General features: G+C 42.0%; 3 protein-coding genes and 1 long non-coding RNA gene across 6 annotated transcripts; 2 read left to right on the forward strand and 2 right to left on the reverse strand.

The window, feature by feature from the left end:
* Positions 1-34: 34 nt before the first annotated feature.
* LOC115779381 (ICOS ligand-like) lies at positions 35-3,650 on the reverse strand. Of its 3 annotated transcripts, none has more exons than XM_030728013.1 (5): positions 3,194-3,650; positions 2,786-3,109; positions 1,716-1,994; positions 1,176-1,352; positions 35-178 (listed from the first exon to the last, which is right to left on the reverse strand). In XM_030728013.1, exons 1-5 carry the CDS (start codon positions 3,345-3,347, stop codon positions 111-113), a joined length of 1,002 nt encoding a protein of 333 aa, XP_030583873.1. In that variant the 5' UTR covers positions 3,348-3,650; the 3' UTR covers positions 35-110. The 3 variants fall into 3 exon arrangements, with proteins under 3 accessions (XP_030583873.1, XP_030583874.1, XP_030583872.1); XM_030728014.1 differs by lacking the exon at positions 35-178 and adding an exon at positions 218-650; XM_030728012.1 differs by lacking the exon at positions 35-178 and having other exon boundaries at positions 218-1,352.
* A 1,173-nt stretch (positions 3,651-4,823) lies between these two features.
* gtpbp6 (GTP binding protein 6 (putative)) lies at positions 4,824-11,262 on the forward strand. Its single transcript, XM_030728322.1, has 10 exons — positions 4,824-5,447; positions 5,720-5,857; positions 5,938-6,008; positions 6,098-6,228; positions 6,311-6,381; positions 8,070-8,228; positions 8,347-8,555; positions 9,785-9,933; positions 10,862-11,014; positions 11,110-11,262. Exons 1-10 carry the CDS (start codon positions 5,057-5,059, stop codon positions 11,234-11,236), a joined length of 1,599 nt encoding a protein of 532 aa, XP_030584182.1. The 5' UTR covers positions 4,824-5,056; the 3' UTR covers positions 11,237-11,262.
* A 507-nt stretch (positions 11,263-11,769) lies between these two features.
* On the reverse strand, positions 11,770-17,681 carry plcxd1.2 (phospholipase C, X domain containing 1, tandem duplicate 2). Its single transcript, XM_030728323.1, is given in 8 exon segments — positions 11,770-12,056; positions 12,135-12,318; positions 12,401-12,556; positions 12,829-12,957; positions 16,447-16,464; positions 16,466-16,515; positions 16,518-16,583; positions 17,404-17,681. Coding segments are annotated over 8 exon segments (948 nt in total). The 5' UTR covers positions 17,486-17,681; the 3' UTR covers positions 11,770-11,793.
* LOC115779578 (uncharacterized) lies at positions 12,275-20,850 on the forward strand. Its single transcript, XR_004019904.1, has 3 exons — positions 12,275-12,582; positions 20,239-20,293; positions 20,410-20,850. It is a non-coding gene; the product is annotated as an uncharacterized LOC115779578 (long non-coding RNA).
* Positions 20,851-23,250: the final 2,400 nt, after the last annotated feature.

Raw genomic sequence — 23,250 nt, forward strand, 5'->3', positions numbered from 1 at the left:
TCTTTTATTAATTGTACAAATGCAAAATAGCCACCAAGAATTGTTCATATATATATATAATTATATTTACACAGTACATGTAAAAACCCTCCACTCGTTACGCTCTGTTTTTAAACATCAGTTTTCTCCGACTCCATCAGCTCTTCTTCCTCCTTGACTGGAAACTGTCTTTTGTATCCTGATGGTGACAAACATTTGAAGTCAAAAGAACCACAAACACAGGAAGCAGCCGCCCAACAATATCTGATATTTTCTTGATGGAACCAATATTAACAGTTCTAACTAAAAGTGGACCTATTATGCTTTTTTCTTGTCATATATACTGTAAAATGGTGAATGCTTATATTAAATATGGCCAGGTTTTACATAGTGAGGTCAGCATATGTACAAGTAATCCCTGTGAGGCAAAAGTTCAGACTTTCTGACCGCTCCAAACACTTTGTTTCAGGTGGTACTTTCTACACTCGGCTCTGTGTGATGTCACCTCACGCACACCGCTCGCAGATCAGTGAAAAGCCAGGTGTGTGTCGGCTGCCCAGACCAACACGTTCTATGCTCACCACCTGCCCGATTAACCAAATAGTAGGTCAGTGCAGGTTCTGTTTATGCACGGTGGAGGAGCTCTGTGGGGCGAGTGTGTGGGAGCAGTCCTGAGGTGCACAGAGAGCAGACATTGAGGCTTTAAACTGAGCACGGTTTCTGCGTTTTTAAAGGCAGACTCGCAGAACTTCTTGACCACACTTTGTATAGTTACAGCAGTCTGCATAAGTAACGCTACTTTAATCGTGTTTGTATCCATCATGCAATATTATGAAGGATGCATAGATTTCCTCTGTGGCATGACACAAATGTGCACAAATATTCAGAGTCGTACAGAAATGGATAATTGTGCCAGATTGGGATTACATGAAAAGACTGAAGCAGCTGACACAGCTTCTTATAGAGGCTCGTTTCCACCAATGATAAAAACATTTTTTTTACCATCCATAAGTCAGAATTTCCAGTTATTACCTCAAAGTTTCAACTTAGAAGTTTGAGTTAATTTTGATAATCTGAGACTTCTGGGATGTCAAATTAGTTTTTCAGTGGCAGAAACAAGTCTCCATAACTTCTCCATGATCCCTGTAAAGGCAAAGGGTGCTCATAAAACAACAAACACACTGCGATCTGCTTACTTCTCTCTGGTTGTTTGTGTTCTTTCTCCGTCTTACTCATCCTGTCCAGGTGGAGCTGATATAACACTCCACCTATCACCATGACCCCGACCACCACGCACAGAGCCGTGCCGAACACCCACATGGCCGACGATGCTCGATTCACCACAGGGCTGCCCTCCACTCCATCTGAGGAATCTGCAGGAACGCCAATGATAAAAATGTTTATTTCTAGAGCGCTTTTTAATATCACGTGATAAATCCAAGAGTAATAAATAAAAGATGTAGAGAAAGTAACTTCTGGCAGTTTAATATGGGAACCTATGGGGACTGAGTGAGGCTCTTTTCTCATTCAGGCAGGTAAAAAGCCCGCTATCCAGGCGGCTATATAAACATTTACAGATGTCTCTGCGTGTTTACATGTTAAAATAGATAAGAAAAAAATCAGAGGTGATAAAAACAGGACTGCATTTGCCTTTTGGTGCTGCTGAAAATGGCAGAATCTATCACAGATAAGTGAGGAACATGCTGGTGAGTCTGAGCACTAATGAATGCACTTACAGCTTGATATCATGGTCTGGTTCATAGAGTAGTTATCAATGATGCAGGACACGATGAAGTCATCAGAAATATTGACAGTCAGGAGGCTGGTGACGTTGTAGAGATGGTCTGGGAGTGACGCCATCTGGGTCCTCACCGACCCTGCTGGGGGCTCCTTGGTGTTGTTGATGAGCCAGTAGACTGCAGGTACGGGATAACCTCCAGTGGCGTGACACAGGAAGACTTTCTCATCGCCCTGCACTGCTTCTTCCCTCTGCAGCTGTGGGGAGCTGAAACTGGCTGCAAACATAGGTGTAGATTATATATTTAATAATACTGAGAACCCCGTCTCCTCCAATGATTAGAAAAAAGCATTATGGCATTACTCCTTATGGAAACAATGTCGCCAACGCTCCCAAAAAGAAACTCCTTAAAACAGAAGTTGTGAGCCACCGTTTTTAAAAGAAATCTTCAAGTTTAGAAGGGTTTTTATTCGTTTGTTAACTAGTTCAGATGTATATGATTCCTTAAAAAAATCATAACAGACATGTGTGACACGCAACTGCAAAAACTTTTGTACATATGCAGAAATTTTGCTGAAGCCCACCTGAGCTGTTAAGGTTCAGGGGTTTATAAGATAAGTGCATCTCCCAGTAATGTGAACAGGTGCTGCATCCACGTTTATGCAGGTTACTTATGTGCCCTGATATCATAACTGATAACTCTTTAAACTCTGACTCACACCTGGAAAGAAGAAGAATAAATCATAAGTACCTATACGTGTCTACAAGAGCGTCGGTCCATTTTATTCTGCATTTTATTCTAAAATATATTTTGAACTGGTGCCTGATTTCTGTGTTTTCCCATGAATATGGAGACTTCTGACATGATCAGATGCAGAAAACGTTTAATTTGGTGAATAAAAAGTCACCACAATGCAAGAAATTAAGGGTCTGACGCTCAAATGTTCCTGGGAGAGGCTACCCAGACAACCTGCTTAATGTGTCCAATACGGTCATGGCTGCAAACACCCATCAGAGACAGGAGTGTTCAATATCCTTCTGCTTGCTTCTGAAGTCTGTGGGACTGACCTGCTGTCCTGAGGCATGCGGTGCACAGCCTGGTGCTCTGATTCTCCCCTGAAACGATGAACAGGCTGTAAAATATTTTGTCTTCAACGGGACGAACCTCTGGCAGCTTCAAAGACAGATTTCCAGTCAGCGGAGCATCGGCTGGGACTGCGGTGCTGTTAACGCTCCATGTCTCCAAGCTTCCATCCTGGTTCCACACCGACGCGAGAACCACCTCATCGCCTCTCCTCCACTCAATGGAAACATTCACAGCGTTGAGTAACTCGTGGCTAAAGCAGGGCAGAGCCACTGGGCGTCCCACTATCCCCAGAACGCACTCGTCGTCTGCACACAAAGAGGACACACACGCACATTCACTCATATTTGCTTTCATTGTGTGTGATCTGCACGGACAGGCGCTCATCTTACCCAAACAGACGCACAGACAGAGGAAGCTCAGCAGGAGTCCTGCGCGCAAAAGCGCCACCGGCGTCTCCCGCTTAGGGCAGATTTGCGCACAAAAGCCAGAGAAATTACTGAAAGATGTTTTACTCTTCAGCTTAGAACAGCAAAACTCGCCCATTACTCCGTAAGTCAAACTTCACTTCCTCGTCCTCCGCTCGTCCCAACTCATACAACACCTTTCTTCATACTGGGAGTCTTATTATCAGTCACGCTGCGGCCTGTTGCGCCATACCTGCTCTCACTCTCTAGTTCTCTCTCGTTTCTGATTTTAAAATGTAAAAACTCCACAGATGGCGTTAAAAATAAAATAAAAAAAGATAAAGCATAAACACTCGAGGACTGTCAGTGTCTGTCAGCAGGGGCCGGGCCGCTTCATTGCGCTGAGATTAGTCCAAACCTGTTCCACTTCTTGTCAGGTCTCACACACCCAAACACTGAGATAGGAATCGTGATGACATCCGACTCCGTGACTCATTAAAACATCTGGAGGCTACTATCAGACTTCCTGCTGTTAAAATCGCGAAATCTGAAATAAAATGTTTGTGTGATTCATTCTTCACCTAAAAACTTTGGTGAAAACTACTTATTACTTAGTACTTAGTACTGCACTTAATTTTGAGGTACTTGTACATTATTTTTATTTTCTGATAATTGTATACATAGTTACAGCATAATTACAGGCTAATTAAACAATATTCATCATTCTGAAATTCGCTGTTCTGCGTCGTTTTAATATATTTGTTCCACTGGACTAGTCAGTCGTATCCATCCCCACTGGATTAGAGTACTTAGTAAATAAAAATATACTAATATATACTACGCTGTATTATGATAGATAAAAATACCCATCAGTATCAAAGTAATTAAAAATAATCTCATTAACAGTGATATACATATATAATTACATATAGTAATGTCATATACATGATTTTACATAATGACTTCATTAACTTTAGGCACTTTTGATGCAAAGGTTTTGTACTGTTACTTAAGTAGGATCATACATTAGTAAAGAGACTTAAATACAGTATTAATGGCTTTTAAAAAAAAAAAACAAAACCTTAAAAATTTATTTTTAAGAGAAGCGTCATTTTCATGATCTCACTATATATACGTGTTTTTACTTTTTACTTGATCAGACTGTCATTTTAATATCAGTTATTATTGTATATGAATTGTTTATAATAAATCACGAGCTCGTGAGTGAAACCAGCGCACTTAAAACACATTTTCGTATTTTAATTATGTTTTTAAATGAACGTCAACTGTGATTGTGCCGATCAGCTGTAAGAATTTATAATTTAGAAAATTGTGAAAATAGACTTACATAGGAAATGACGCAAACAGGAAATACCTTGATACCCTTATTGTTTCCCTGGGTTCAGACTTCCAGGAAACCCTCCAGTTTGTTTGTTTTTTTTTACTACTCCTCCACTATTTTTAACGTGACAAACACAATTACAGACGAGTTCTCAAGTAACTCCGTTTAACTTAAAATATTTTATTGGTGCATTAATTTTTCGTTTAGCGCGAATTTACGGAGAAAGTTGTGCCTGGAAGGTGAAACTCGGGGGAAAAACAACAAAGGCAACCCCAAACTAAAAACACAGCAGCTCGTGGGCTGGTGCTGCTGACCTTTTCAGCATGAACAGCCACAATTCAACTTTCTGAGTTAAATTACATTTGCTAAACCAAACAGGAAGTGTGATCTCTACAGGTGAGCCTGTAGAAGAACAAGGGCAGCAGTGCGCGGAGGTGACCGGCGTTAAACTGGTGAAAGGCGCTGTATGAAGTCTAACTCCGGACTGATGAGCTTCCTGAAACAGCATGACAGCCCTGAGGACGATCAGCTCCCGGTTTCTCCTCCTGCAGCGACCCTGCACGTGGAGCTGTCAGAAAGGGGCGCGAGCGACCTGTAGACTCCCGTATACACCTGATCGTGCACATGCGACCAGCGCCTTTCAGCGGCAGAGAGGGGGAGCCAGCCTGCAGACCAGGGCATTGGGGATCTCTGCGTGCAGGCTGAAGAGCACAGATGACCTCAGCAGCAGCAGCAGCAGCGGGTTTAGTGAGGAGGAGGAGGATTTCCTGGAGGACAGTGAGGTGGAGGAGCTGTTCCAGCAGCAGGTTCCTGCAGGCATCGGAGAGGGGCAGCACAGGGTGTTCATTATCCACCCTGATGTAAAATGGGGAAGCAGGAAGCAGCATCTGACTACAGGTAACAGGACGCGCATGCTCTTTTCTGGAATAAATCAACTTTTCCAAAGGTGGGTGTCATGTTAATCATCACCAAAGTCCCACCCATCTGCTGTTCAAACCTTCTGTTTGTGAGGGGCAGCCAATCAGAAGAAAGACAATGGTTGAGCTGATAGGCTGTGCTGAGAACATTTATAAGATGAAGAATTATTTTGAACTTTGAATCACGCAAAGGCACACACTTAGAAATGACCACGACGATCACTTTAAAAATCTGTGCGGTTACATTTGCAGCTGATCTGATGATGGCCGAGGCTGAGGGGCTCGTGAACACCTTGGAGAACTGGACTGTGGTGGACAAGATGATCCTCTCCACCAAGACACCAGAGAAGAAGAGGATATTTGGCAAAGGGAACTTCCAGACTCTCACAGGTACGCTCCACCCCTGTGAATCTGCGGATCCAGTCTAAGTGCTGCGTAAATATGAATTATCTGATGTTTTCCCCCTTCAGACAGAATCAGGCAAACAGCAGGAGTCACTGCTGTGTTTGTGAATGTTGAGCGTCTGTCTCCTTTGTCTGAGGTGAGCAAGTCTGAAAACTCTGGCTGTGGTGGGTGAAAGGTTTCTTTCATTCATGATTCTCTTTTTTTCTTTCACTAAATTCTGTTTAGAGGGAGTTTGAGGAAGTCTGGGGGTTCAAAGTCTTTGACAGATACTCAGTAGTCCTCCACATTTTCCGCTGCAACGCCAGAACCAAAGAGGCCAAGCTGCAGATCTCACTGGCGGAGATCCCCCTGTTAAGGTGCTAAGATGTAAAATGTCTGAGTCTGATGTGATGATATCTTCTTGTTTGTGTTAAACCACATTTGGTATGTTAATGGCAGATCTCGTCTGAAAAACGAAATGGCAAACTTGGATCAGCAGGGCGGAGGATCGAGATACATCGGTGGTTCAGGTAATGCAGCATCCGCATCTGCCTGTGTCTATAGAGACAAGATGCCTTTTTTGGATTAGTCGTTACAATACTGGATAAAAGATGGACGTAACCTCTGGTTCTGAGAAGTGGTTTAAAAACACATTTCTCCTTCTTTTTTCAGTTCATATTTTTAATAAAAAAAGGACATGACTGCAATATGAGATTAGGAAAAAAGATGAGGTATACAGACTGTAGCAGAGGTACACTAATTCATTATAGACAAAAAAAAGTCCTGTCGGGCACCTGGGTGGCTTAGTGGTGAAGCTGGCGACCACATACGCACGCCGCGTTGCGGTGCGGGCGGCGCGAGTTTGCATCCTGGCCCGTCGCCAATTTGCCTGCGTATCTTTCCCCCATTTCCTGTCTCTCTCTCCACTGTCACAAAAAGCTGCTGTGGCCAAAAAATGCAAAAAAAAAAGTCCTGTCAACTAAGTAAGTACAGTTTATTTATAAAGCACATTTAAACGCAGCTTTCACTGACCAAAGAGCTGTACAAAGTATGTACACAAGCACAAAATTAAAAAAGAAAGAGTGGACACATAACGACAGCAGGGAACAAAAAGAGTAACAGTAAAGGAGAGATTAGTGAGGTGGAAAAGGCCAGAGAGTAAAGGTGGGGTTTGAGCTGAAATGGAGGGCCGAGCCCACAACCGTGGAGCAGTGACTGCAAAGCCTCTGTCACCTCTTTGTTCCAGGTGTGACCTTTGAGACCCTTGAGCTGAATGTAAATGAATGAGATTGATAATATAACCTGGATCCTGTCCATTAAAAGCCTTAAAACTCTGAAATTGTGTGTCGCAGTGCAAAATAATTACTTAGAAATAAGTCCCATAATAACTTTTTTCTTTTTTTTTTTGTGAGCTTCGTGTACAAGCTGTAATCAGCTGAGCTGTGCTGCTGCTTCCATATTTGCAGATCTTTGAGGATTTAACCAACTGAATTCAACAGGATATAAGCAGATGTTTCATGAGCTTTATGGCTTTAAAGATATTATAAAAGGTCAAATTCACTGACTCAATCTAAATATAAGCGTCCTCTTAAATATAAATTGATTTGTGATACCCTTGATGTAATCTAGTAACGTTACCATAGATGTAAGGACAGTAAGATTTAAATTTCCAGTTTGCCACTTGCTGAGCAGCACTCACCTTTGAAAAGACCCTCTCATCTTCAACTCTCGTCCTCTTTCTTGAATCTTTCTCCATTTCTCATCTCGCTGAACTACCGCGACCGCAACTGCACCATGAACGCATCACAGAGAAGGTAAAAAAAGCGTTAAAGGTGTAAGCCGACAGTGGGATGTCATTATGGTCTTGTATACTGAGCAAGTATCTCTATGGCACTTTAAGCCCTGCTTAACTGATGATGGCTATTTTTGGTTTTATGCTCTCCATCGATAGTTTTAAGGCTTACTGAATATGATGTAATGTTAATTTTGTAAATTTTGGTCCCCATTCGTGTCCAGAAGAAATCAGGGCATACTTTAGGCTGTCGTAATTGACAAGCGGCTACCCAATGAGTGTCTCAGGCTCCTGTGCTGATGTGAGCATTAACGCTCCCCTCAGTGGTTGTATTTTCAGGGCAGATATTTGTTTCTGTGTAGGGCAGTAACCACAAAGGTTATATACTACTGGAAAATGATAATGTGAAGTGTCTGGTCCTTACAGGTGAGACGCTGTACGAGGTCCAACACAGGCTGCTGAAGGAGCGGGAGATGAAGATCCGCTCAGCACTGGAAAAACTTCGGAAAAAGAGGCACCTCCTGCGAGCTCAGCGTAAACACAGGGAGTTCCCCATTGTCTCTGTGTTAGGATATACTAACTGTGGTGAGAGGCTGGAAACACTCTAGGCCCGCCGCAACAACATCAGCAGATTGTTTTCATCGTTGTACTGTTGAAAAGTCTTCAGTTTGAACACATATTGCTTCTGATTTCATCTGTGCAGGAAAAACAACTTTGATCAAAGCTCTGACGGGCGACAGCGGCCTCCAGCCCAGAAACCAGCTTTTCGCCACCTTAGATGTAACCGTCCATGCCGGCCAGCTGCCCAGCCACCTGACTGTTCTGTATGTGGACACCATCGGCTTCCTCTCCCAGCTGCCCCATCAGCTCATCGATTCCTTCTCTGCCACCCTGGAAGATATTAAACACTCAGTATGTAGCAAAGTTGAGATGTGGTGACTGTGGAGGCCGTTTGAGTGCAGTGAACAGTGATCATCATGTTCAAGAAAGCAGTTAGAAATGATTTGAACTTTAAGACATGGTGCTTCATCCTGCTGGAATCAGAAGATAATTATACTGTGGTCATAAAGGGAAGGAGAAAAAATAAATAAATAAATAAAAAAATAAAAAAAATAAAGGGAAGGAGATGGTCAGCAACATTACTCAGGGAGGCTGTGGTGTTTAAACAAAGCTAAGCTGGTACTAAGGGGCCCAAAGTGTGTCAAGAAAATATCCCCCCAGACCATTACACCACCAGCAGCCTGAACCACTGATACGAGACAGGGTGGATCCAAGCTTCCATGTTGTTTCCACCTAATTCTGACCCTACAATCTGAAAATTGGAGCAGATGTCGACACTCATCAGCCCAGGCAACAAACATTCACTGTAAACCCTAGACACGCAAACAACCACACGACATTCAAAGTCACTTAAAGCATCTCTCTTCCCCAACCTGATGCTCGGTTTGAGCTTCAGCTGGTAGCGGGGTTGTGAAGTCTCATGCCATTGGCCATTGGCCACTGCCAAAAGTGACCATGTTGAGATGAGAAGCAGGGCTACTAAATTTTCAGTGAGCACTTGGTTCAGACACTGATACCTGCTGATTAATGCAGTCCCAACAACGTAAATACCTGCTAAGACAGTCATTTTTTGAGTAGTACGATTAATCTCACATTTTTGAAGTGAAAATACGCCAAAAGGCACCAGCACTACATACATATAGTGGAGAGTTCAAGTTCAGTGGAGCCAAACGGACACATATGGTAGCAGCTGCAGCCTCCTGCACCAACATCCACTTGTCAATCAAAGCAGCCACATCCTTGTAAGCCCTAATTCGATTTAAATTCACCCCTGAATGGTTATTATTAAGGAAAATTAGTTATAGAAGTTAAAAACTCTGTTGAGCCAAGCTGGTAATGCAGCTTTTAACTGCTGCAAAGTTGCACATTTTAAAAGAGGAGTCTATCGGGATTGTTCCTTGAGTGACCTCAAATAGCTGCTTGTAGCTGTACTTTTTGTCTGTAGTGATAGTGGAAACCCCTGTCCATCCCTTCGCTCTGCCTTGGCTGTAAGGATAAAGGAAGTATAAATACACATCAGATTTTTATTTTGAAGTATGGTTGACACCAGAGTTGCTGACTTGTGTTTCTCAACGTTTAAGGATCTTCTGATTCATGTCAGAGACATCAGTCATCCAGAGACGGTCAATCAGAAGGTGAATGTACTGAATGTGCTGAAGAATCTGCAAATCCCCGACAGGCTGATGAACTCAATGATAGAGGTCCACAATAAAACTGACCTCGTTGACAAGTAAGAGCAAATATCCCACTGCTGCTTGCCTACCACCAGACTCCAGATACACTATACTGCCAAAAGTATTCACTCATCCATCCAAATCATTGAATTCAGGTGTTCCAGTCACTTCCACGGCCACAGGTGTATAAACCAAGCATCTAGGCATGCAGACTGCTTCTACAAACATTAGTGAAAGAATGGGTCGCTCTCAGGAGCTCAGAGAATTCCAGTGTGGTACCGTGATAGGATGACACCTGCACAAGAAGTCCAATCATGAAATTTCCTCACTAATAAATTTATTCCACAAACAACTGCTAGTGGGGTTACATCAAAGTGGATGCTGAGGCGCAGAGGTCACCGACTTTCATCAGAGTCAGTCGCTACAGAACTCCAAACTTCAGATTAGCTCAAGAACAGTGTGTAGAGAGCTTCATGGAATGGGTTTCCATGGGCGAGCAGCTGCATCCAAGCTCTACATCACCAACCAAGGGTTATAATAGTTTTGGATTTTACATTATAGTTTAGGCCTTCTCATCCCACATCAGTGTCTGACCTCACAAATGCACTTCTGGAGGAATGGTCAAAAATTCCCATAAACACTCCTAAACCTTCCCAGAGGAGTTGAAGTTGTAATAACTGCAAAGGGTGGGCCGACATCATAGTAAACCCTATGGATTAAGGATGGGAGATGAGCAAATACTTTTGGCAACAGTGTATACTCTAATATGGAAAGGTTTACCAAAGAGAAATATCTTGATATTTTTTTACAAGCCCTGAAACGTAGATGGATGGAATGCGCTTACATCAGGAAATACAACTTGCAATGTAGTATTTAATCAAACGATAAAGTGACATTACAGACACTGTAAAATAACTGGATTCATGTAATTATTGGTAATGTGACAAATCATTTCTGACCCGTTTTGTTATGTTTGTCTCACAGTTATCAGTCTGCAGAGCCCACAGCTCTGCCTATATCAGCCCTGGAGGAGAGAGGCCTGGAAGAGCTGAAGAAAGCAATGGAAGAGGAGCTCTTAAAGTCTACGGGGAAACAAATTTTAGATCTCAAAGTTAACCTCAGCTCTCCTCAGTTAAGGTGGGATTGTGAATCTGTTCGTGTCACTGGTTTGCACACTTTGGAAGTTTGGAATGACAGCGTATGTGTGGTGAAATGTGTATGCTCGTTCACAGCTGGCTGTACAAAGAGGCCACCGTTCAGGATGTGCAGGTGAATGCAGATGAAGGCTCGGCCGTTGTCAAGGTCATCATCAGCGCCGCTGCTCATGGGCGCTACAAGAAGCTGTTTGGAGGCAGATGAGAGAGGACGAGGGGTGGAAAAGGACTGCACCTCAGTTAGTTTAAGAAAAGATTTACTGTACAGTATATTAAAATATATGAAGAAACAAATCTGTAACTGTATTTTCTTGTAAACACTCAGATTGCACAAAGATTCAAATAATGTGTACAGTGTATGCAAAAATACCCACATGGGAGATGAAAGCTCAGGCTTCAGATGGCTCCGTTTCAAAGAGTTTTTTCTGCTGTTTTGTAATCTCACTACACCTACTCACTGTGAAAACCTGTTTGCGAGTGGTAGCCAATCAGAAGGAACTTGGCTTAACGGGGGAGGAGCTAAAACAGCTTGTTTTTGAGAGTCAGGGAACTGAGGGGTTGCACAAAAGTCCAGTGTAGGATGACTAAATATCATTTTGACCTCGGAATCATGGAAAGCTATTCTAGTAGAGTATAAGAATAAAAATATGGAGCATAAAATGCAGCAGTTCATCTCTTTCAGTTAAAAGTATCAGTGTAGATAAAATTTCACATAAACTGAGGGATGTTGAGGAACACCGGAAATTGGGTGTGGTGTAACTATTAATGATTTTTTCTCTTGCCGGAGTTCTTCCGTCGCAGTTTTTGGTTCAGTGCAATCACCGCAGAGCACAACGGCAGTGGCCCCACAAAGTCTCCTGCAACGATGTTGAGGCTCTTGGGGTCCGATCCGGGAGTCTGCTCCTCCAGCCATGTCTTCAAACACTCCCAGTTGCTGTAGGTGAGTGTCCGCAGGGATTCCTTCTGGTGCTTGGTGATGTAACATCTATCGGCTGTCAGATTCAGGCCGGACACGAAGAAACCCTCTGAGGAAAGAAATCAGACTTTTTGGCTGAATGCTAATGAAACGCGAACATATCCTGATCTCCGCACTCCAAACTCACCTGGACGTCCCAGGTCTTTGTGCCAGTCCAAGTAAGTGATGACCCCCTGCGCTGTGTGCTGGTTAGCCCACCAGTAAGGGATGGCAGGCCACAGCTCCTGATGTCTCACTGCAAGTTGGCATTCATAGGACAGGATGACCTGGTAACCAGACGCCCACAGACTCCGCAAGGTCAGGACTGATTCCTGCGGAGGGCCAGCCGGTTACTGTGAGGCACGGTGGTGTTTTATTGTACCATAAATCACCTGTGCAGAGAGGAAAACTCACCTTTCGGGGACACAGCTTAGAGCCAAACAATTTCTTCAGGGACAAAATGAATGATTGGTGGCATTTGTCGTCCATTCCTTCAAAATGGCTGCAAGCGAGGATGACGATCTCCTTTGGGTGAGACTTCAGCCAGGAAGCAACAGACGCAAGTGTTTCCTGTAAAAGAGGATACTTGCTGTACAGTAAGTACTAAAAGAGATTTTTACTTCTTACTAATAACATCTGTATCAGCCTCATTCAGTGAGCTGGTAGATCCTGTAGTGATACTGTTGAAATAATTCTCCATTGCAGCTCTACCAAATGTGATCCATCAGAAACAAAGCCCGGTTTAGGCGTAGCAGAACCAGGCAGCCTCTTCAGTGAACTTTCAAAAAATGGTGCTGCTGTATTTTTATGACAGTATCAAAGGGTCAAAGGGTTAAACTCACCAGTACTGTTAGGTGAGTGTATATGACGTGTGTGAAGTACAGGTCACTGGATGAGTCATGCGGTTTGTGCGCCACGCGAAGATCAAAGTACCGGATCCCCATTGAAAGCTGCTCCTCAATGATTTTGTCCTGAAGAGGAAGAGAGAAGAAAATACTTCTTAATGAAGGATTCATTTAAACCAGTGATTTCCTGGATTCAAGAACACCACTTCCTGTTTTTGAACGTGGCCATTTAAAATGATTTTTTGACTGACTCTTTTGGATTACTCTACATGATTACATCCTAAGGCGACCATATTCTGAGCCCCCAAAATCAGGACATGCTACCTCGAGATAACAAAGACTCCCAAAGAAACTTATATTTGCTTTATAAATCAAATATTTATTTAAAGCATTCCTTTTAGCAAAACTCTTCTCCTGTATAATAGAAAATTCAAACAAAAAATAACCTCACTTTTGAGTCTTAAGCTTAATTTCTGGAACATTTAAAAAAATAATGCAACTTGCTTAAATAAAAATATAAATAAAATAAATATTAATCATCAAAATAACATCTCTGGTGTCTCACAGGAAAAGAAAGAGGTAGCGCATTCTTCAAAATAATCTCTTGCAGGGCGCCTGGGTGGCTTAGTGGTGAAGCCAGCGACCACATACACATGCAACATTGTTGTGCGGGTTCGCGTCCCGGCCCGTCGCCGATTTGCCCACGTGTCTTCCCCTGTATCTTTCCCCCATTTCCTGTCTCTCTCCACTGTCACGAAAAGCCGCTGTGACCAAAAATGCAAAAAAAAAAAAAAAAAAAAAAAAAAATCTCTCGCCTTAGGTTAATGTAAAAAAAATTAAATAATGCCTTAAAATAAAAGGAGAGGTATTCTTCAGCCTGTGCATATTTTGCCGGGCAGCTGATCTTTCCCAGCAGTTTCCTGTTGCTCAGCAAATAATCATGGAAGTCTTTGCAGGAAGTGTCTCTGAAATGATATTGCACCAACAGAAGCCCCTTCAGCGACTCCACAGACAGCTTGTTCCTTTCCTTGGTCCACTGACTTTGCATCAGTGTGAAAACCCGCAACATTGTGACTGTGCAGTCTTCAGTAGCTCTGAATGACACCTTTTGGCCTTGTCAAAGTATTGGGTCCATTTCTGGTGTGCTTTCAGGACTTTGAACTCTCCATCATTGTTGTACCTCTCTGTGAATTTCTTAAGATTGGTGAACTGATCAAAACACTTTACATCATCAGTTGGCACCCCCTTATACATTACATTACAGGTGGCTGAGACAGAGAGCGTGCCTTCAATGCTGGAAAACATCTGCAGCAGCCTCTCAATGCCAGGGAATGATGACAGCCATCGTGTCTTCACGTGGGAAAGGAGCCTTCTGTATTCAGTGTCAACAAACTCACTGTACTCCTTCAGATTCTCAGTGTGCACAGTGTAAATGTGGAAGTAGTGGTAAATTTTGAAGATGACTCGATTTCAACATCCAGTGTGTCTGCACCATGGTGAACACAATGATTCAGTGTATGTGCTGGGCAAACCACACTGATGAGAGATTCACTCTGCACCAACATCTTCAACTTTGCAAACACATTTTTCCCCCTCCTCATCACGTCCAAAAACTGTGTTGGAACTGTCACCAGTAAAGACAATACATTTCATTTCATGAGTTGCGCAATGGTTTCTGCCGTCTCATGAGTTGTGTCTTGCACACCACCATTCTTCAAAATACTGGATTATTATTGGGAATATCTTTCCTGCACTATGGTTAATCCCATCTGTAGCAATGCCACAGCATGGCATTTCTTTGAGCTCTGTGAGACGCTATAACACTGTTGACAGTGGTTTTGATTGTGGTGCGGGCACTCAAAAACTGTTTTGCTGTGTCTGAATCTGGAAATGTCTTTTTCAGCAAGGCACTGGAGCAATTCACTGACCCGTAGCTGTTATGATGCTGGACAGTTTTCATCTAGCTAATCAAACTGTTAATGCTGTTGGCCAGTAATTTTAACAAACAGTTTTAACAGTTTATTGATGCAATCAGCTAACAATTTCAGCTACTTGGTGTACTTATTATATTTTATGGATAATTTAGCTAAGAAATTCAGCTGTTGGTGATACTTATGGGCAGTAATTTCTAACTCTGTCACAATTTTGGCTGGTTAATTCAACTGATTCTCTAGAATAGTCATGTGAAAGAGACAGTTTGTACAGGACTCAGTGCAGTCTGAGTACACCCTATGATTCAGTAGCTTGTTGAACCACCTTTAGCAACAATAACCTGAAGTAACTGTCTTCTGGATGATTTTATCAGTCTCTCACATTGCTGTGGAGGAATTTCGACCCACTCTTCTTTACAGTGTTGCATTGAGGTTTGTAGGCATTTGTTTATGCACAGCTGTTTATGCAGTGTGTTTTGCACCCACAGGACTCCTGTGGGTGCAAAACACACTTTAAGAGATTCACCACCTCTCCATTACAGTGCTGTGGTGTCTTCATAGTCTGTTGGTCTTTTTTTCTTTTATTTGAGCCACAGTGAGTGTCTCAGGGGGAATGATATTCAGCACTCCCATTTTTTCAGCCTGAGTGTTGCTTTTTATTTATTTTCTTTTTAAACGGTCATCACCCCACTTCATCTGGCTTCCTTCTTGGTCCTCAGACACTATTATTATTAGACTACTATTAGACTACTATTATTATTATTCTATTGTCTACAGTCAGACTTCCTCCTTATTTCTTGCCTTAGAGGTGAAGGCTTTTCTCTTACAACATCGTCACCACTTTCTCTGCTTCAACTGGAGGTAAACTGTTTCCTTATATAGAGAAATGGGGGCATGGTAGGCTGCAAATAGTATGCAAATTGTGATTGCACAAGGCTGTTGGTTCTGAATGATTCATATTCAATAACATATGCACGGTGGTGAGAACAAAATAGGCCGTAAGCACGTTTCATAAATCAGATGATAATTTTGCGTGTAAACTCATTTTTGTGCAGGGTAAGAACATGCAAAGATTAGTGGCCCATTTTTCTTGTGCTTTGTTCAGATGCAACCTTGCAAACTTAAGCTGTGCTGCCACATTCTCTTTAGAGAGGCTTTGTCTGGGTAGTCTTTCCAAACAAACAATAGAATAATGTCATGAACTTTAAAAATTCAGTGATAACTGATAACTGAGGTCTGTAGAGCTCTTGGGTGTTTCTCAGTTTCTCTGAGCATTGCACGGTCTGACCTCGGGGTGAATTTGCTGGGACGTCTAATCTTGGGAATGTTTTCCTCTTATTTCTCACTGCACAAGGATGGAGTTTGTTTGAAAATGGCCTTTTAACCCTCCTCAGATTGTTGATCAGCAGCAATTACTTGTTAACACACACCAAAAACCTTTACAGAGCCGCTCACACTTACTGATGATGAGTTAACTTTAGTTCACTTTAACAACTCCCATTACAGTATCTTAGAGTGTTTCTAGCTGCAGCCGACAGCTGTTTTTCATTGAAAAGACAAACAAACACAAGATTTATCTCTTTAAACTTTGGACCATTGCAACTGATCACCCACAGCAATAACTTCTTAGGTGTCCTCACATCAGCACAGTTGTTTAATTGTACTTTAAATGTTCAATGCCTACCTGCGTGGTAGCCCATTTTAAAAATGATTGGCCTTGTGAAACAGCTGAAAAGTGCATCCAGGAGCCGGAAAAGTCCGACTCAGACCTGACCAAAGGCGAGTTTATGTCCAGGCAGTAACTCATGGCATCATGGCTTCCTGTATGAACACAGTGAAGTTTTGAAGGTTAAGAAACTGGTTTGTGGTACAGGTTGCTTCACAAAAAATTATCCACATTCTTTTCTTTAACTCGTGCTTGCTTGGATATCTGACAAACGTCGACAGCTTTGTTCGCTGCATCTATGTGCGGACAGGATTGTTTTGTGTAACTGATCCCGTGTCCGATCCCAGTCTGACCTGTTTAATAAATCACACCAGTGGTGAAAGAAGAGCCTTTCCTTTAGTGAAAGTAAAAATCTAAGAAGGTAAAAATACTCTGTTGTATTTTTGAGTAAAAAATACAGAAATCAATACCAGAAAAATAGACTTAATAAGCAATGTTCCCATTGACAGGAGAGACCCAAAGGTCAGGCAACTGAAAGCTCAGTCATTGTTATTATGGTGAGCTGAAATACCTGGTCCCATAGCTGAAAACAGCTAACAGGACAAAAGACACATGACACCAAACAAGAGTCAGCAGCAGAATCAGCTGTTTGGCACCGGCAGAGAAGATCTGGCAATTTTTTTTTTCTATGTATGTGAGTATGTATGTATGTATGTATGTGTGTATGTATGTATGTATGTATGTATGTATGTATGTATGTATGTATGTATGTATGTATGTATGTATGTATGTGTGTGTGTATGTATGTATGTGTGTGTGTGGGTGTATATATATATATATAAGTAGAATAAATACTACTTGAATACAGTAGTTTAACAACATGACTGCTGTGTTCTTCTCCTTGAGTATGAAGCTGCTGATAAATTCTAATCAAAGTTAAGAGAAAACAGGAAGCGAATAAACGTGTGGATTTACCTGGTATGGCCAGGTGTGTCAGAGGAAAGTCCCAAAGCTCTTCAGGTAGAGCTGACATCCAGTCCTCGCAGTTTGTGTCCATGTCGCTCAATCAGTCACCGGCCCGCAGTGGACTCCCTGAAACCGGGTCTGAGATATCGATCCGAAGTCTGCGTAAGCCGATCATTTGCGTGATCGATGTGGTTTTATTCCCTCCCTCCTTTAAATGCTCGAGAGCAAGCTGCTGCGTCAGGAGGAGGAGAGACGGTAGCAAAACTTTGAATTTCCTGGTTTCCTCTGACAGCTGAGCGACTATATTTAGATAACTTAGGGGAACTATACCAGGCTGGAGAACTGTTTCTGAAGACTACTTCAGAAATGACTGAAAGCTGCCTCACGGAGGTCAGACTGTGCTGAGGAATAAAGGAGGTCATACCAAATACTGACTCGCAAGCTCCGTTTTTGACCTTATAAACTGCGTTCATGCATGTTTCAATAAATGGCTGCACCTATTTCCTGTAAAATATAAAGAAATGATTGCTTTTGGCACAGTACTGAACCACCAAATTAAACTAGTGCAAACTTCATGAACGCGGCGGTAGGGAAACGGTCTGCGGCCGAGGCAGCAAAGCTCGTGGTGCTTTCCAGAAACGGGACGTTCGAAGACTACCAATAAAATGCCGGCTAGACCACTTTGTGAATTCCGTAAATGTAAGTTTTTCCAACTTGACATTCGGTTTTTGGTGGTTTATTTATTTATTTATTTATTTTTTGCTGTTGAAGCCGAGACTTTCTCCCGAGTAGAGTCCATGCTCTAACTATTGCCCCAAGTTATCAAGAATGGTCTGAGTGTCAAAGTGTCGGAGTAAATGCATCCAAAGGTTTTCTACAGACACACAGAGACGGGGTGGCGGGAAGTTTCTTGTCTGCAGGAAGGGTTTTATTTCACATTTATTTCCCCTTTCATACTTTAAAACGTATGCCTATAAAAAGATGCCACGGCGGGCGGTCGGAGAGAAGGCGCGCTCCGTCAGTAGAATAATCCTCTGTAATTCTAATGATGGTCTGGGTCTCACTTGTCTGCAAAGGTAGTTTTTGCCCTTAAAATTACTGTAGCGATTTACCAGAGATATGCAGTATTTTTTACTTTTTATGAGCGCACGATTGTAATTTAGGCACAGTGGTGTGTGGCAGGCCGTTTACTACATTTTAAAATTATGCAGTCATAAATTATTTGTAAAACTGGTGATAGAACATCTGTGTAACCCTTTACAAATCATGTAATTAGTGGCCGGGATACGCATCAGGAGCTTCCTGCATTTTAAGCCACGCCCACACACACACACGCACACACACTGACTGATTAAAAAATACTATAGAGAGATATCTGTGGTTTGGGTTTGAATTTCCGTGTTTGTGGGGGCTGGAAAAACCAGATTGAACACTAACGCCCTGTTAACTCTCTCCTACTGGTCATCATATGCAGTTTTTGCACCTGTAAATAAATACTGCAGTTGTTGCTTTTGGTCACTGACAGACTCAAAATTTGTGGAGGTCGAGGTCAACTTATCTCTGAAGTTAATGACAAGTGGGCTACTGGAAAAGAATAAGACATAAGTGGACCTGAGATGATAAGTGTTGGAATGCCACTATGCATGTAACCCCTGTGAAACGGGCTGCATGAGCAGGATATTTCCCCTTAAGTGGTGTCACATTTGTAAGGGACATTTGTGTGTCGAGCAGCAGCGTCCCAGTCTGTATTTTCTTGTAGTTCCAGTGATTTTCTTGTACTTTATAGTTTTCAGGGTTCCCTTTTTTGGATTAATGTTTAGCATTGCTGCCTTTGGGTCATTCACACGACACCTAATACGGTCAGTAACATCAGTATCATCTTGTGTTGTGTTTACTTCCCCTGCCTCATTATGTCTGTAGTTTTCCAGCCAAGCATCCCACCTGCTGTCTGTCCTTTCACTATCCCGTGTTCATCTGTAGTTTACTGCAGCCACTGCACACATATGAACTCTATGAATGGTTTCAGTTTCTAGGTAGGTTGATGTTATGTTAGGAACACATTTGGCTGCAGGCCTTTGCTGTATAGGTCTTTGCTGACATGTTGTCTCCACTACGAGTTGACTGTTTGACCTCCAGCAATGCTTTATGACCCCTAACAGAGGTTTTGATGTGAGCTGCTGCACTTTTTGTTTATACGTATTTTGTGGGGTGGCTGGCTCAGAAGATAGAGCAGGTCATCTACCAATTGGATGGTTGGTGGTTTGATTCCTGGCTGCCTGGATGCAAGATCCTGAACTGAACCCTAGTTGCTCCAGGTGCATTTATCAGAGTGTGAATGTGTGAATGAATTCAAAAAGTGCTTCTACACATTGTATGAATGAATGGGTGAATGTAGACGTGTTGTATGAAGTGCTCTGAGCACTTTGCTTCGAATAGAAAAGTCTAAACGAGTAAACAACTATTCATCACAAGTGTTAGGGAAATCTGTTTGTTTCATGTGACTGAAAGAAAGCAAAATATTGGCTGATATGTCTGAATAAATCACCAAATTTTGCAATTTGCATATATGGGTAAGTTTTGCGTCAGTCAGGCTCTAACATGAATGTATTTTCTATAGGAGTTGAAAGACACTGATAACATTAACATCTTGTAAAGGAAACATGCACAATATTATTCTGTTTACTTTGTTTCAATATTACTACAAAGTAGCGTCACAGTTTACAGGTTTTTCCCACTAGAAATTTTATTCTTATCCATAATGTTACTGAGCCAAGAACCACAGTAATCTTCTGTTTTAATACACAATAAAAGTAATGTACAATTTATTTACAAATTTTATTACAGTGATTACCACAAAGCTGTGGCAACACGAGTTGGATTAATGATGATCCCAGCACAGGTAGGTGTGATGAAAGTGTTGTATTACACTCTGAATGACACACAAACTATTAAAAGTCAACTTGAACTGAAAATCAAAAACTCAAAAGTTTTTCTTCTTTTGTCTGCTCCTGCTAGGGGTCACCACAGCAGATCATCTGCCTCCATCTCACCCTATCCTTAGCATTCTCCTCTGCCACACAAACCCTCTGCATGTCCTCCTTCACTGCATCCATGAATCTTCTCTGTATCCTTCCTCCTTTCCTCCTGCATGGCAGCTCCCTATTTAGCATCCTTTGTCCAATATAACTGCTACTGTATCCCTGCTCTGCATGTCCAAACCATCTCCGCCTTGCCTCTCTAACTTTGTCTCCAAACCACTCAATCTGAGCTGTCCTTTGATTTACTCATTTCAAATTTTGTCCATCCTGGTCATTCCCAGTACAGATCTGAGCATCTCCAGCTCAGCCTTCTGTGTCACCGTCTCCAAATCATACATCATAGCAGGTCTTATTACCATCTTGTAAACATTCTCTTTAACTTTTGCTGCTATCCTTATGTGACAAATCACAGCTGACACTTAGCTCCACCACTCCACCATTGTGATGTGTGGATTTTTTTTTTTTTTTTTTTTTTATCATTATTAAATAAAGTGTACAAAATGATCATTCAAGAACAAATTAAAACTTTTTTCAGGTAGTGTTCAGTAAGTATAATACAAAAATGTAATAAAAATATCACTTCATTCACTAATTTTCTGGATTTTTTTTCTTAAATAAACAAGCTGTACAAAATTATCACTCCACGTTATAAAACATTTAAAGCATTTTCCTTTTTTCCCTCCAAGTAAAACATGTTATGTGCCACGTGACGGGTTGTTGTATTTGTTGTTTTTGTTGTTTGTTGTTGTTGTTGTTTTTTGTTTTGTTTGTTTTTTGTTTTTTGTAACGTCAAAACACTGCGGGGAGGGGAGGAGCAAAGTGTGCCCGCTCTGTGCTGTGACAGGAGCGAAGTATCGATCTCATTACACTGGTATTGATCAGTATTAATACCAATGTTGGTATCATTATTAGCTGACTTCAGACTTCAACCTGTAGTGCCAAGACTGAAAGTTACAATTCCAGGCTTTTCCTGATTACAAAAGATTTCCCAAAATACAAAGATATTCAGAAAAAAATTAATATTTTCAAGCAGTATTTATATATTGGTGATACTAATTGCTCATACAGTAGGTTGAATGTGAGTGTGAATAGTTGTCTTTTTGTTGGCCCTGCAACAGACTGGCGACCTGTCCAGGGTGTACCCCGCCTCTCTCCCTATGGCAGCTGGGATAGACTCCAGCCCCCTACCAACCCTGAACTGTTTGTTTTGTCAAACATTGTTCTGTGTTCTGATGTTATTTACTGGGGGGTTTATGGAGTTTGCTTTTCTTTATGTTCTTCTTGTTGATGTTCATGTGTGTCCTTAATACTGCACACATTAAGCAGATAATGCTGCTATCGTGTGAACAGTTGCAGTGGCGGCTGGCCAGTAGGGGGCGCTTGGGCGCCGCCCCCTTTAAATTGTTTAGATAATAAATGATTTCTGAACTGCAAAATACTTAGAAATGTATTTATTCATACTGTGTGTCCAATAGACATGTTAGAATTTATTAAAATAGTAAATACATAATTCTATTTAATTGCTCACATTGTGCACACTTCCTATCCTATGTGCAGGGCGCCGTTCTAATGAGAGTGTATGTAGGCGCATCAACTTTTGGCAAGCAGGTGATCTGAGGCTGACTTTTAATTGGTTATTTAAGGTTTTCCACAGGGCGCAGCGCTCTGCGTCCCGGACACACCCATTCTGTTGTGTCATTACTGGTAGAGTGTCAGTACTGGCTAATTTTTTTAAAACATTGTGTGATTGGACAATCCCCGATTCGACTCATTAGCGCAGCTGCAGTTCGTTAGGTCATTCACGTTTACGTTTGCAAAGTGGAGTAGTTTCAAAATGAGAGAAAATTCTGTTTTGTCTTTACAAAAAAATGCTTTTACAAAGCGTTCACTTGAAGAAAAAAACAGGATAAAGGAGCTTGGACCGGACCGTCCCAATTTACAAATTCAGCAGCAGGCAAGTGATCGTGGACGATCCTACACGCGGCCTTTTTCCAGCTCTTCTTATGACAAGCGGAGTTGGCTAGCTGGATGTGATGTAAGCAATGCCTTTTACTGCTTTCCGTGTTTGCTATTTCAAAGTTCTGGCACGGAGGCAATGTGGACAACAACTGGGGTAAGAGACTTAAAACATCTTTCAGAAAAATGCAAACGGCACGAAAACAGCCGCAGCCACCTAGACAATGCAATGAAGCTAAGTTTTTGGGGGAAACTTAGCATTGCTCAACAGCTAGATGAAGGCTACAGGATTGCTGTTAGAAGGCACAATGAAGAGGTGACAAAAAATCGGCACATCCTTTCTAGAACAATAGACTGTTAAGTTTTGTGGAGCCTTTGAGCTGGCCTTGCGTGGTCATGACGAAAGTAAGAGCTCTGAAAATCCCGGGATCGTTCGTGGGTTGGTTGATTTTGTTGCTTCTCTTGATGGAGTACTAAAAGAGCACCTTGAGAATGCTACTGTGTTTAAGGGAACTTCGAAAACTGTGCAGAATGAGCTACTGGACTGTATGTTTTCTGTTCTGAAGGAGCATATAATCAAAGAAGCACAGAGCAGTGATTTTCTTTCAATCCAGGCAGACGAGACTGTGGATGTTGCTACGCAGTGCCAGCTTGTGCTTGTACTACGCTATATCGATGCCAAAAACACTGTGCAGGAAAGGTTTTTTGAGTTTATCCCTCTGCAGTCGGCTACAGCTGATTCCATTGCTACAGCCCTAAAAGAACATCTTGCAACTATTCTTCCTGAGGATCAAAAGGCTAAGCTAATCTGTCAGGCATATGATGGAGCCAGCGTGATGCGAGGTGCCACTGCAGGTGTTCA

Source organism: Archocentrus centrarchus, chromosome 4 (assembly GCF_007364275.1).
Source record: "Archocentrus centrarchus isolate MPI-CPG fArcCen1 chromosome 4, fArcCen1, whole genome shotgun sequence".
NCBI classification, from domain to species: Eukaryota; Metazoa; Chordata; class Actinopteri; order Cichliformes; family Cichlidae; genus Archocentrus; species Archocentrus centrarchus.

Bases quoted from the DNA above. Each gene is read 5' to 3' on its own strand.
- LOC115779381 (XM_030728012.1), bottom strand. From the start codon at position 3,347: ATGGGCGAGTTTTGCTGTTCTAAGCTGAAGAGTAAAACATCTTTCAGT. The intron at 3,110-3,193 runs GTAAGATGAGCG...CTTTGTGTGCAG, and splicing joins CTGTCTGTGCGTCTGTTTGG to ACGACGAGTGCGTTCTGGGG. The intron at 1,353-1,715 runs GTAAGTGCATTC...GCGTTCCTGCAG, and splicing joins CCAGACCATGATATCAAGCT to ATTCCTCAGATGGAGTGGAG.
- gtpbp6 (XM_030728322.1), top strand. From the start codon at position 5,057: ATGACAGCCCTGAGGACGATCAGCTCCCGGTTTCTCCTCCTGCAGCGA. The intron at 6,009-6,097 runs GTGAGCAAGTCT...AATTCTGTTTAG, and splicing joins GTCTGTCTCCTTTGTCTGAG to AGGGAGTTTGAGGAAGTCTG. The intron at 6,229-6,310 runs GTGCTAAGATGT...TGTTAATGGCAG, and splicing joins GCGGAGATCCCCCTGTTAAG to ATCTCGTCTGAAAAACGAAA.